At 38.0% G+C, this 14,955-nt stretch overlaps 1 protein-coding gene across 1 annotated transcript in view; it reads right to left on the bottom strand.

Moving 5' to 3' along the window:
* LOC137298757 (uncharacterized) overlaps positions 1-14,955 on the bottom strand; it is a 91,251-nt gene that overhangs the window by 60,029 nt on the left and 16,267 nt on the right. Inside the window, exons 12-18 of the mRNA XM_067831033.1 lie at positions 13,694-13,816; positions 9,767-10,015; positions 4,658-4,871; positions 2,450-2,611; positions 2,107-2,194; positions 1,255-1,398; positions 558-749 (exon numbers count right to left, since the gene is read on the bottom strand). Coding sequence (XP_067687134.1) covers positions 558-749; positions 1,255-1,398; positions 2,107-2,194; positions 2,450-2,611; positions 4,658-4,871; positions 9,767-10,015; positions 13,694-13,816 — 1,172 coding nt within the window. The remainder of the gene's footprint in view (positions 1-557; positions 750-1,254; positions 1,399-2,106; positions 2,195-2,449; positions 2,612-4,657; positions 4,872-9,766; positions 10,016-13,693; positions 13,817-14,955) is intronic.

Genomic DNA, 14,955 nt, shown 5'->3' with positions numbered 1-14,955 from the left:
CACTTTTTCTCCGAATCTGTAAATCGAAATTATTTACTGAACTGGTAAAAGTGTGCTCTGTTACATGTAAAATCGTTTTGAATTATAAGTGTGTCCGTGTTTTAGCGTCATTGAACTTCATTAAAACACCGGATGTGTTTAAATTAGAGATTTATAGAAAACCCGATTCCGCATTAACTATGAATTAAAGTGGGACAATTATTTCGAAGTAAGTACATTATCAGGCGACTCAAACTTTTTGCCACAGCTATGTTCATTAGTCATTTGGAATTGCCAAAAATGCAAAGAGACTAAGAATCATTGGCTGAAAGTTCATTCTGAGTAATCTAAATGTATATATAGAGAGAAAATTCACCAGAGAGAGAGAAATTCAGCTTGATTACAAGGTTGGAAGCCTTTGTGTCCCATACCATTAACCTCGATTGATGAAGGTCACTGTTTTCTGAAGATATGTATTGTTTGGCTTTGTGTTTTTGTTTCACTTGTATCTTTGTATAAACTTACGTCTCCAAATGATTAAAACTGTTCCGATGCGACGTTAGTTTGAACCCACTCACCAAGCAGGTGCGCTGGAATATGTCCCTCCCTGGGAAAGACGTTCTTCCCATAGACCTCCATCAGCTTTCTTCTGGTGTAGGCGTGCAGCTGTATGTACAGAGGCTCCAGCTGCAGGAACAGCTGCTCCAAGTCTTGCGTGAAGGTATCGGTCTCATACCACGATCTCCACCAGGCACCCGTGTCTTCATAGCCTGATTAAACACGGAGACATGAATGACAGTTCTTCTTCATACTTTGTTTGTTTGTTTGCTTAACTCATCAATAATCCAGCTATATTAGCGCGGTCTGCAAATAATCATGTCTGGAACAGACAACCCAGTGATCAACAGCATGACCGTCGATCCATGCAAGCTTGTCCAACCGATCGCTGCTTACCACAAGGATAGGTTGCTGAAGATACGACACAAAAGCTTACACTTGATACAACAGAAATTCTGTTCAAAGCATAGTCCATCGCTTACTGTCACACTCACTACATTCCAAGATGTGCTTATCAATAATTTTTGTATGTGCAATACATACATATTGAAGTCTATTCGAACCACACAGTAACAGACTGTTTATTGTACACCTACACGTGTCAAGTCTTTGAATGGTATTTAGAAGTGCTACACATAAGGAAGACAGCTTTATGAACGTCAGCGTCCTCAACAACTCTCTCCCTGACCTGTGCGTGTCGGCTAAGGAAGATCTCACCGTTTGCCCTGATGGCCTCGTTGTTGAGAGAAACGAATTCGGCGTACATGTTCTTCATCTTCTTCCCTGTCTGATCTCGCCATCCTTTCCAAGCTTTGGTTAGCTCCCCGTAGTTGCGGGATGACGACATAAGACGCGCTAAGCCTGAGAGCAATGTAAAAAAATAACAAATAATAAAGCACTTATGTCTATGACGTGCCACCATATACTCATGGAAATTAATAAGGGAACACATGGCAGTGCAAGTGTTCCTTTAGCTATCTCCTGTATTCCACACATAGTGCAATGCATACATTTTGAAGAAAGCTGGGAAGGAATTAAGGAACCCATGAACTTTCGTGTGTTCCTTTATTCGTTTCCATGAGTATATATACTGAGGGAAATAAATAAGGGATCGCATGAAAGTACAAGTGTTCCTTTATGCTATTTCAAGGTGTTTTCGCAAGATTTGTATCGATTAGCTATAGCTTGTGAAGAAACCTGGAAGAAAATAATGGAGGACTTGTGCTTTCATGTGATCAAATATTTTTCCCCTGAGCATACAATCCTTATGATGTAGTCGGAATGATACGGTATACCGTAATAATACGTTTATTGTTTGTATTTTCTGCTGTAATACATATGTTCACACAGCAAAATAGTATATTTAATCATTAGAAAAAAATACCAACGGAGGACCATCTCCTCGTCGAGCACTGATTGTCTTGTTGATATTCAAATATCGAACCAATTTCTTTATTGAGTTATTGTGTTGATCCATATGTACAAGTCTTTTAGACAAGTCTTACGTGATGAGAGTTAACTATCGATCACCTCATATCGCTATAAACATCATCATCTACAGCAACATACCCGAATCCATGTCCAGACATTTGTCCTCCTTGACACACACCTTGCCCTCGAAGTAAATATCCTCCATCTCTGTCACCAGTTCCTTCAGCTGAAGACAACATGGAAACACATGTTTAAAAGTGTCAACAGCTTCACCCTCAGGAAGTACTGTTTCTTTGTAAGACTGAATATTCGAGAGAACATTTCCTCTGATGCATTAACCTATGAGCTAACAGAGGTCCTGTCTCTTTCTGATCTGCAATATATTACCAAACCTCGGAAGGGGTATTCCTTCACATCACCACATAACACAACACAACACAACACAACACACGACACTAACTAAACTACAATGATATCTTACCCGTTTCAGCTTCTTCTCGTCAGGCATAGCAGCAGTGCCTATGTCCGCCACTATTGAGAATCTTCTCCGCAATGTTTCATCCTGAAAGTTTTTCCAGGCGAACAACGAGGCGTTCCTCCCCGACTCCTTGGTAAACTCTGCCAGCTTCAGGTCGGCAGCCACCTGTACACATGGGACATTTGACAAACATCCGACAGATTGCGTAAGGTTCCGATACATATACCAACGAAAGACTGTCGTGGAAACAGGTCAAGCTATTGATAACACTATTTCTTAAAAGTTTAAAATTTTCGTTTTTGTTTGAAATATATAGCACTGAATGTTTTAGTAACTTTCTTAACAGTATGGCGAAACACACCAGGCAGTTGAAATGTTATTTTGACGTTCTTCATGATGCATTCATGATGTCAATATGGAAATCTACCTGCCACTTAAAGTCAGTGATTTGCCCGTGCAGTTCGCTCTATCCATGGAGCACGGAGGAAAATACGTCATGCGTTGGTGCTTTTCACCGCAATGGAGCGAATCATAGATGCAAACTTTGGCCAGACACTACACATTTGGCGAGGAGTCGGACATGGTTTGGGCAGGGATAACACCAACTGAACGCACTCCACTGCACGTGGTCGGTGGTAATCTGCCAGAGTTATCGGGACGAGATTCTGACTCCTATAGCAGTACCATTGCTGCAAGCTATGCATGGTCGACTCTTTACTGCAAGACGACCACGCTGGGTCTCACAGCGTCTGGGTTGTCTTGGAATTCCTTAGGCAGCAGGATGTAGACGGGATGAAGTGGTCAGCATCCTCAACCCAACCTCAACCGAATTGCATGAGATGAATTCGGTGTGTACATACCCAGCACCAGTGGATCTCCCAGGACTCCGCGGGGCTTTAGTAGACATATGGCATGCGAGTCAACAGGCTTTCCTTGTGAACTTGATAGGAGGACGTGCGAGGAGGGTACCCTAGATTTTGAATAACCGAATGCTTCATGTTTTGCCATTTTCCTTTTTGGGGAATCTATACAACTGTTGTTTGATAGTCCTGTTTGACAATTTTCTCTACACAGTAAACATGATGATGACACTCTTAATTGTACCATTTCTGAGAAACCTTTCTTTACATCTGCTATGTATCATTTGACCCTTTATCAATGACGCCTGGTATGCATACACTGAAGATCAGAGACCGATTGTCATGTTTAGGTGACGAAAGACTGAAGCATCCTACGCCGAGGAACCATAAACTTTTCGGTTCCATTTCAAGTTTCGTTGTCTGGATGTAGTGATTAATTTACCTTGCAAGGTTCAACTCTTGTTTGATCTCATCTCTCACATGTATGCACGTGTAATACCCCCAAATAGAAATAGACGAAATGCTGTCGGGTGTTTATTACAGGAGAAGAACGCTGCCATTCTCGAGGTGTTTCATTCTTTGTCTGGACAATGACAGTAAGTGAGGTACATGATACTGTGGATGACTTCTTGAATTCTCTCTCAAAATATACACAAAGAGCTTAGTGAAGAACCCCTGACATTTTTCACGATTGAATGAGCAAAAGATCTTAACCGCTTGGAACGTATACCTTGGACATAATAAGTCATCCTGTGCAACTAAGGGATCGTCCTGTACAGAACCTGGCTCAGCTAGAAGTTGTTTTACACGAGGAATGGCGTAAACTTTTCCTCCATTCCTGCATACAGTCATACGGAGATTACACTCGGAATTGAGCAGTTATCATGATTAAAATCAACTCGCATTTAAATCATTTTGTCGTCCAAGGATCATGTGGGTCAGAAAAATCCATGTCTTTCCATTGTAGTCACCACACAGTATTTTATGTTCGCGTTGAAACCTATCATTGCAAAAATACATGGGGCGCTTAATTAAGTTTCTTTGCAGATATAATGGCGAAGGTTGGAGTTCGACTGCACACATAGTCACGAGGTGTGAAGGTCATTTCTCGTGTTGGTTGTGACAGCCATAGCAAACAGTAACTCAATCGCTCTACATTCTTTATTCTCCAAATCTGGAATTAACACATTTCCCGTTCAAGTGCTTCCATGAAAATATGTTAACAAATTGAAATATTTATAATACCAAAACTATTCTCTTAAAAACTCATATTGTCAATGTATTTATATTCTTTCAACATAGCCTGAAGTGCATGTGTTTTGAGTTAGAGTGTGATATATTCATACTTTACCATAGCGTCACTGTTCTCGTCGGTTATGTTCGTATAATATTCCCATTCTTTCAGCGAGGACCAGTATTTCATGCGTCCACTGGCAGCATCCTGCTCGTTCAAGAACTGCCTTGCTTGATCCAGGTCAGTGATCAGTTGACCACTGACCAACAGCACCCAGATGGCGCAAAACTGCGCGAGACAGAGCTGTGCGTGCATGACTCCCAGTGTGAAGCTGCAGGTAAACTGAGCGGGTTTATATAGTTACAGGTAGGTCCTACGCACTGTCGTTACCCGTAGGCAAACAAACTTCATGAACACAGCATACCAGGACAAAGCATTAAGTACTTTACGCTCTATTTAATGCCTATATAATTGTAAGGCTTCGTGGTCCCAAACCACTAAGCACAATGTAGTTTCGCACCAACCTCTTTTGGGGAATGGGGACCAAGCCCATAGTTCAAAATGTAGGGCCATATATAGGACGTAGATAGGACCATATATATGTACGTAGGTGTTAGTTTTATGTACGTAGATGTTAGTTTTATGTACGTAGATGTACATTTTATGTACGTAGGTGTAAGAATTATGTACGTAGATGTACATTTTATGTACGTAGGTGTAAGAATTATGTACGTAGATGTACATTTTATGTACGTAGGTGTAAGAATTATGTACGTAGATGTACATTTTATGTACGTAGGTGTAAGAATTATGTACGTAGACTAAGTATTATGTACGTAGGTGTTAGTTTTATGTACGTAGATGTTAGTTTTATGTACGTAGGTGTTAGTTTTATGTACGTAGATGTAAGTATTATGTATCTAGATGTACATTTTATGTACGTAGGTGTAAGAATTATGTACGTAGATGTACATTTTATGTACGTAGGTGTAAGAATTATGTACGTAGATGTACATTTTATGTACGTAGGTGTAAGAATTATGTACGTAGACTAAGTATTATGTACGTAGGTGTTAGTTTTATGTACGTAGATGTTAGTTTTATGTACGTAGGTGTTAGTTTTATGTACGTAGATGTAAGTATTATGTATCTAGATGTACATTTTATGTACGTAGGTGTAAGAATTATGTACGTAGATGTACATTTTATGTACGTAGGTGTAAGAATTATGTACGTAGATGTACATTTTATGTACGTAGGTGTAAGAATTATGTACGTAGATGTACGGTTTATGTGTGTAGATGCAAGTTTTATGCACGTAAACCAAAGTACTAAAATGTATAAAATGACTATTCTGGTCACAGTCGGAAAGTCTGGTGTTTGCAGGAGACATTAATGCCATATGAAGATATATAACACACTAGAGATAATTAACCCCCTGGATGCCGAGTTATTTTTCAGCCGCACATTTTCATAAGGGTTGAAAAGTGAACGTTGTGCGAGATTTGCGCTCGCGTGGTCCTGGATCTGCTTACGGCTATGAAATTGCACAGACATGTAGAATATTTAATTTCCTATCCGTTGGTATAAATATAATTGCGACTACATCGGGGGTTTGAGAAATAGACACTGCTAAAAGTTGTCCAAAACTTTTGTGTGTGTTCAAAAACAGTAAATTTCTCAGTTTTTTATCGTGCACCAATAAAAGCACTCTGCTACGATTTTTTTTAATTTGGCATCTTTACGGAAAGTGTGAGCGAAGGAAATACACCTTGATATCTGAACGACATAAGTGTATATAAAATGGATGTATGTGCTAATGCATAACGTCATACTCACAAAAACAAAAATGACCCGCAATAAATGTCAAAAATCGATTTTCTACTGTGACGTCAAACGTCCACAGAGAGGTCATGCACGTATAAAGATAAGGGGGCATAACTCAGCTATGGTTTACATTAGGTCAATGTAACTCAGATCACATGGAGAGAATTTGCTGTGGATATGGACAGTATACTACTCTGGTTGCTGATTAGTCTATATCTAACCTAATTTCCACTCAATGTGTGAAAGATCTCGGCTTCTGTGTCAGAATTCAACACTTTTTAGCCAAAATATAAAATGAATGGTTTTATCACTGAAATAGCGTCCTGAATATATCAACAATTAAACGGTTTTACTACATATCTACATATCAACACGCGCACCTGCCTAGCGTCAATTTAGCGTAAATGAAAATTTCACAACACCTGAATATTCATTGAGTATTCATTTAGCAAAAAGACTCTTCTTCTCATGATTATGAAATCAATTCCCTTCATATGTATGCAATGAAAGGTACAAAGAGATCGCTTTTTCAGTAAAGAAGTATTAGAAAATGGACGTAAGGCTTGTCCAAATTAAGACTTGACCTGATTTATATATTTTTAACAATTTTCGTATAAATATTGTTTGAGTTAGACATTCTGCCATCAGATATATTTTAATCGCATTTGAATTGACTTTATTGTCGAAAAACAATGATAATGAATCATGAAACGTTTTGACAAACTCGCACCTGGTCAATTAATATTCATAATAGTTTTGTCTATAAAAACGACACAAACCAATACAATGAACAAAACAATTCCTTTAAATAGTAGTATGTGTGCCCCTACATTTGATAAAATGTACAAATCATTTTCATTAATATTATCCATTTTACTTATAAGTTGGAATTAAATTGCTGCTTTTTAACCTGTTGATATGAAACTGCAATATTTGTCCCAACGTATTGAATATTGCACATGACGGGAACTAAAGCACATGTTGCAGTAATGGCTACGTGTGATCTTCCAAAACTTGTGTAGAGGCTTAAAATGTGGTATAATACACTTACTGAGTCAATTTCCCATGTAAATATTATTCAAACAATCAAAAGCTTTCAAAGAATAAAAACGGATACCTTATATCCACACATGATATGGTGTTGAACATGGATATATGTAGATACTGAAATCAATTTCATGAAAAAATATCTGAACAATGCGCAAAATATACATCACAATACTAAAAGTGAAATCGGAATGGTATGGGCATTGTGTTTACTCTTGTTCAACCGACCTTCACCTCAAAGAAATTGCCTAACATGTGCTACAATGTTGACGTGTGACATCACTACCTATGACCGATATCTTTCAAAATGGCGGCTTCGCTGAGAGGGGTACACAGGATTTTGCGAAGACTTTTTGCTTGATTCAGGGATCTTTTGTCTATAAATGTGAGATGTAAGTAATCAGAATTATTCTGACTATCTGTGTATTGTTATATGTTCTTATCGTTTACATTGTAAATGACGGCAGAAGCCAGAAATGCCGATAAGTACCCTTGTCGTTCTGCGTGATTTTGCGTCATTCATGGCGTCACGCTGCACTAAAAGTTTGACAGTTTCTTATAAATTACCAAATTATTTGATTGTATCTATTTTCAATTTGCTACTTTTTGCCACGATACTCTTCCCCTGAATGTACTAAGCGTATTGAGCCAGTGTAAGCAATGATTAGAGGGCTGGATGTTGGAAAATTTCCGCAAATGCTAGGCAGTGTAAAATTAGATTGTTTCTTTGTTTACATTTCAGTCGAGCTGTCTTTCGAGCACAGCGTTCGTTTTCATACAAAGTATATTTCGTTTCGTTTTGTCTAGACAGTTGGTACTGGTGACAAAGACCATTTGTAATTTGATTCTAAAATAGATGGGGAATTCAATGATGCATTTGTCGCAGCTAACTATGAAGTATACATGATGTAATGGGCTTCTCAATACCGGCCTTCTCGAAACGTGATTTTGTAAACACTATCCAATATGGCGGAAAGCGCACTTCGGCGTTCGTGGAAGTGTATTTTCGAAAACATCCCAACCGATTCTGGGTACATCGGTGACGTTTCAGAATTATCATTCCTGGTTACATGAAAACTTGATATCAGTGATCATTAATATGCTATTTTTGAAATTCATTACTCCCAGTAATTATCCGATTTTCACATTTCAAAACATACTGCAAATAACGCTGTGAATCTCGATTTTGTACAGTTTGAAAAATGGCGACATTTACGAAGAAGCCTATTTTGAAAGGCGATTTTAAGCACTTTAGCTTGGTCTGAGATAATAGTGGATGGTATCAAGAAACTGGGAATTTTCCGCAGAATTCAAAACTGTGAAGTATTTATATATGCGTGGTATATTTAGAATTATATTGGACTTCCAAGTGAGGTATGTAGAGGAAGGACATATATGTCCCCGTGGCATCCAGGGGGTTAACGCTTCACAAACACGCTGGATAGAAAAGAAACAGCGTGCATGTTGGTATTTGCTTTAATCTGTTTTATACAAAAATACAAACGTACTACTGTACAGGGATAACATTGATGCCATCCTGAACAACTGCATCAGAGAAGAACCCATGGACATCACGAAGGTCATAAACATACAGCTACGTAGACAAGGTGTAACATGTTCATTAACCATATTGACATAACGACTGAAACATTCGTGGACGTGATATCACACCATAACAGACGCATTGTATAAAGACAAATATTATCATTAATTTATAGAAGAATGTCCAATCAGCATGCAGCCGGGCCGTGAGCCGACCCAGCAACTATACACAGATCACATACACCACCACAAACAAGGGTATTGGTTCTCACTCAAGAAATCATACTTTTGTGCGCATTTAGTACCAGAATAAAGTATTAAAATGTTAATCCATACGTGTACACACGTAATACTTTCAATACAGAGGGCAGCATGGCTGAGTGCTGAAGGTGAATGCAAACGCCAAACAGAAGACAGCATGGCCTGAGCGCTGGAGATGAATACAAAAGCAAAACAGAAGACGGTATGGCTCAAACTCAAACCTCACTTTAAAATACAAGTGTCACATATGGGTTTCAACTTCTTTGTTCATTGAAAGTAATAAAGGATAAAAGATAAAATTACCCGGAAAAGCGAAGCATCAGTGAAACAGGTTGAAATCTGTCAGCCAACTCTTTTTCACTGAGAATGTACTGTGTGGATCTAGGGCTGTTTTAGTTGTTTTGTTCCTAGACTAACAGGCTCCTGAATATGCACAGAATGGCCAACACAACACCTATATACATCTATATTACAATGATCGTTTGATAATGAGGATAAAAAAGAGGTAAGTACCATCCTGTAAAACATCAGGAAACATTAAGTCACAACAATAGCAGGAGGAGTGAGGATACGAAAGTCATCAGTGATAAGGTCATAAGACTTGTTGAGCTGGGCACTGGGATCTTTTCAGGGCATTCATGCTTCCAGCCTGTCTCGTGGCCTTCGTTTTGCGCTTTCAGCCAATCAGTGAGCGGTTGAAAATACTCCATGAGCGGCCCGGCATCCATCTTGTCTTGACCGGTGATGATCTGCATAACTTCGGGCCATGGCCGAGAGGAACCAAGTTCCAACGCCCGACTGAAAGGGAGATAATGGTTCGTGAGATCCCTGAGTATTGTATCGAGTGGTTAATGACCATTGGTAAACCAGGGGAAAAGTGTCTCTGGAGTTATCATTCACACATTAGTACATGATAAACATCTACATAGACAGGGATCCAGAGGATTTTTCGACATCAGGAAGACGTCCTCCTTATTTTTTCAATACAGGAGTACTGGAAAAAAAATGGGAGTACATTTAGAATATTGAATGGAATTTACAGGAGTACCAGTAGTCTTGTGTTTCGTTTCATATATGCACCAAAAAAAAATGCCACTCTTGTGTAAACAGGTCAATAAGCAATGAAACAATACTGTTATCAGATTCTAAGACAGTGCACCATTACTGTGCTACGTTTTCTGAAGTATTTCCTATAGTGCGTATTTTTTTGTCTGTACATACGTCGATACGGCCCTTATCTGGAGCCCTACGTAGATGATACTTTCGACTACGTAGAAGAAGGTTTCATCCACGCAGAACATATTGTCACTCACGCAGACGACACTTTCATTTACATGAGAGAAATTGCATCGTCGTAGATGATACTTTCAAGATACTTTCATCTTTGTATATGATAAATCCGAGATACTTTCGTCTAGGCAGATGACATTAGTCATGAAAGTGTCATCTATGTAGAAGATACTTTCCTCTACGCAGGTGATACTGCCGTACGTGTCAAAGATGCCTTCATGTACATAGCAAGTACTTTTAAATTTCTTTCATGATTTAGATGATAGTTTCGTCCATGTAAAAATACTTTCATCTGCGAAGATGATCTGATATTGCAGTTGTGTGTGTCGTTAATCAGTCGGTGATATCGTGTTCTGGAGTTTGAAGATACGACACCTGCCGGATAGATTTTTAAGAAACGTTGGATACAGGTTTATTATAGTTGGGTTTTAGTATTCTAACGCTAATACGTTGAAGGGAACTAAGTTGTATAAATACAGAGGACAAACGGAAATACATCACCTACATGCTGCCGTACGCTGAAATATATTAGAGTACATCTATAGAAGCCTATTCATAACTGGTATTTACACCAGTACAAAACATGGACTACCTACCGCTTCATTTAATTCATATATAATTGTAAGGTTTCTGGGCCCCGAACCATAAAGCAACGAACGTTTCGCAACGAACGGGGTTATTTTTGGAATGCCCCCAAGGCCCATAGTTCAAAATATAGGACGTTATGTTTTCTTTTCGTTTTGACGATGACACGTTGACAGGAATTCAGTTGTATACATACGAAAATGGATAAACGAAAATGCCCAGCATTCTGCCGAACATATATAGGAGTATATTTAGGGAGGCTTATTAATAACAGGTGAATAATGTACCACTAAAATACATTACCAAGATGACAATCCCATATATGATACCTTCTCCTAAGCACAACAAAACAAATTTAGGATGGGATGGGATGGGATGGGATGGGATGGGATGGGATGGGATGGGATAGGATAGGATAGGATAGGATAGGACAGGACAGGACAGGACAGGACATGATATTTATATAGCGCACATATCCAAACACTAGTGCATGTTCAAATGATTTAGTAATCTCCTCTCCATCGATTTTCATTCGCAAAACACTGGTAATTTCCGTACATGACTCAATTATTCGAGTTAAAGAAGTACTAACCATTGACAATGATAAAAGAGCGTTCATTCAGTCAAAAACCGGCATTTATGTGTGAGGTAAGATGGCTGCGTTTATGTATCATGTACATATATGTGAGTATTATATACGTAGATACGAGCTTTACGATAAGTACGTTTATGTATCATGTACATATATGTGAGTATTATATACGTAGATACGAGCCTTAAGACAAGTGCGTTTATGTATCATGTACATATCTGTAAGTACTATATACGTAGATACGAGCCTTAAGATAAGTACGTTTATGTATCATGTACATATATGTCAGTATTATATAAGTAGATACGAGCCTTAAGATAAGTACGTTTATGTATCATGTACATATATGTAAGTATTATATACGTAGATACGAGCCTTAAGATAAGTACGTTTATGTATCATGTACATATATGTCAGTATTATATACGTAGATACGAGCCTTAAGATAAGTACGTTTATGTATCATGTACATATATGTCAGTAGTATATACGTAGATACGAGCCTTAAGATAAGTACGTTTATGTATTATGTACATATATGTAAGTATTATATACGTAGATACGAGCCTTAAGATAAGTACGTTTATGTATCATGTACATATATGTAAGTATTACATACGTAGATACGAGCCTTAAGATAAGTACGTTTATGTATCATGTACATATATGTCAGTAGTATATACGTAGATACGAGCCTTAAGATAAGTACGTTTATGTATCATGTACATATATGTCAGTAGTATATACGTAGATACGAGCCTTAAGATAAGTACGTTTATGTATTATGTACATATATGTAAGTATTATATACGTAGATACGAGCCTTAAGATAAGTACGTTTATGTATCATGTACATATATGTAAGTATTACATACGTAGATACGAGCCTTAAGATAAGTACGTTTATGTATCATGTACATATATGTCAGTATTATATACGTAGATACGAGCCTTAAGAAAAGTACGTGTATGTATCATGTACATATATGTAAGTATTATATACGTAGATACGAGCCTTAAGATAAGTACGTTATGTATTATGTACATATATGTAAGTATTATATACGTAGATACGAGCCTTAAGATAAGTACGTTTATGTATCATGTGCATATATGTGAGTATTATATACGTAGATACGAGCCTTAAGATAAGTACGTTTATGTATCATGTACATATATGTCAGTATTATATACGTAGATACGAGCCTTAAGATAAGTACGTTTATGTATCATGTACATATATGTCAGTATTATATACGTAGATACGAGCCTTAAGATAAGTACGTTTATGTATCATGTACATATATGTCAGTAGTATATACGTAGATACGAGCCTTAAGATAAGTACGTTTATGTATCATGTACATATATGTCAGTATTACATACGTAGATACGAGCCTTAAGATAAGTACGTTTATGTATCATGTACATATATGTGAGTATTACATACGTAGATACGAGCCTTAAGATAAGTACGTTTATGTATCATGTACATATATGTGAGTATTGCATACGTAGATACGAGCCTTAAGATAAGTACGTTTATGTATCATGTACATATATGTAAGTATTATATACGTAGATACGAGTCTTAAGATAAGTACGTTTATGTATCATGTACATATATGTTAGTATTACATACGTAGATACGAGCCATAAGATAAGTACGTTTATGTATCATGTACATATATGTGAGTATTATATACGGAGATACGAGCCTAACGTATTTCCTTCTTTGCGGAGAATATCTTCTGTTTGGAGGAAACACTCGTCCACCTTCGTCTACGCAGATGAAAGTATCGTCCACGATATGAAACGATTATCAGCGGGGAAGAAGATATCTCCAAATATTTCCAGCATCTACGCAGATGATACGTTAGACACGCAGTTCCATATCTAACTGTCTGCTGATATGGCTGATTGATAACATTCGAGTCGCATACCAAAAGACTAGAAGAGAAGTTAATGAATGCTATATATCTTGACGAAATTCTGAATTGAAAATCAACCTGAGAAGAGCGCCAGCTTCCCTCGACCGGTAGATGTCGCACTTGTACAGTGGACCCGTGTGGTTGGCTGCCTGGCACAGCGCCTTGTGGAACTGGAACTGGATGACGAAACTCACGAAGTATCTGGAATGACACGTAATTGTTTGTGTGTGATATATGTATATTGCCCCCAGACCGCGATATACCTTGTCAATAGTCTAGACAGTTTCTATACTCACGATACTCATGTTGTTTCTGTGCTGCTCCCATTGTACGGTGAGCATAGGATGTACTTTACAAATCATGAAATGTGCAATGCATAATGCACTTCAGAAACTGTACTCTCTAACATTAGCCCGGTGTACATTACAGCTTGTGGAAGGTGCATAATCCCGAAGTGTTTCGCACATTGTAAAATCCGTGTAATCCTGTTGTACGTCACAAATTGTAAAATCTGTGTGATCCTGTTGGACATCACAAATTGTAAAATCTGTGTGATCCTGTTGGACATCACAAATTATAAAATCTGTGTAATCTTGTTGTACAGCACAAATTGTAAAATCTGTGTAATGCAGTTGTACATCACAAATCGTAAATCTGTCTAATCCTGTTGGACATCACAAATTGTAAAATCTGTGTGATCCTGTTGGACATCACAAATTGTAAAATCTGTGTGATCCTGTTGGACATCACAAATTGTAAAATCTGTGTGATCCTGTTGGACATCACAAATTGTAAAATCTGTGTGATCTTCTTTTACATCACAAACTGTAAAATCTGTGTAGTCCTGTTGTACATCACAAATGGTAAAATCTGTGTAATCCCGATGAACGTGATAAACTGTAAACTGTGTTTAAGCCTAACGTACTGTACACGTTGTATTGTGATTTTTGGTATGGTCCAGTTCTCCTGTACTGTTATAGTGACTTCAAACGTCATGTACTTGACTGATTTATTTGAGTAGGTGAGCTGACTGTAAATAGTATTCAACGTTTGTAACTGAGTGACAGCTTATTGCGACAACAGATGTGACAAAGTCCTTTCACCTGTAGAAGGTAAACAAACTTCAGGCCACACATGATACAAGGGCAAGGCATGAACTCATTTCTGTCTCTGCCATAGTATTCATATATAATTGCAAGGCTCGTTCCATAAAGCGTTCGTTTATAATAGGCTTATGAATGTCATAGCGCTATAAACGTTTGGTGGAACTGGAGTCCAGCTCATGTTAGAAAATACAGCACGCTGAATCCCTGACTCCTGCCCTTCCATGTACACTAACT

This window comes from Haliotis asinina, chromosome 10 (assembly GCF_037392515.1).
Source record: "Haliotis asinina isolate JCU_RB_2024 chromosome 10, JCU_Hal_asi_v2, whole genome shotgun sequence".
NCBI lineage: Eukaryota > Metazoa > Mollusca > Gastropoda > Lepetellida > Haliotidae > Haliotis > Haliotis asinina.
This window is presented reverse-complemented; position numbering and strand designations above follow the sequence as displayed.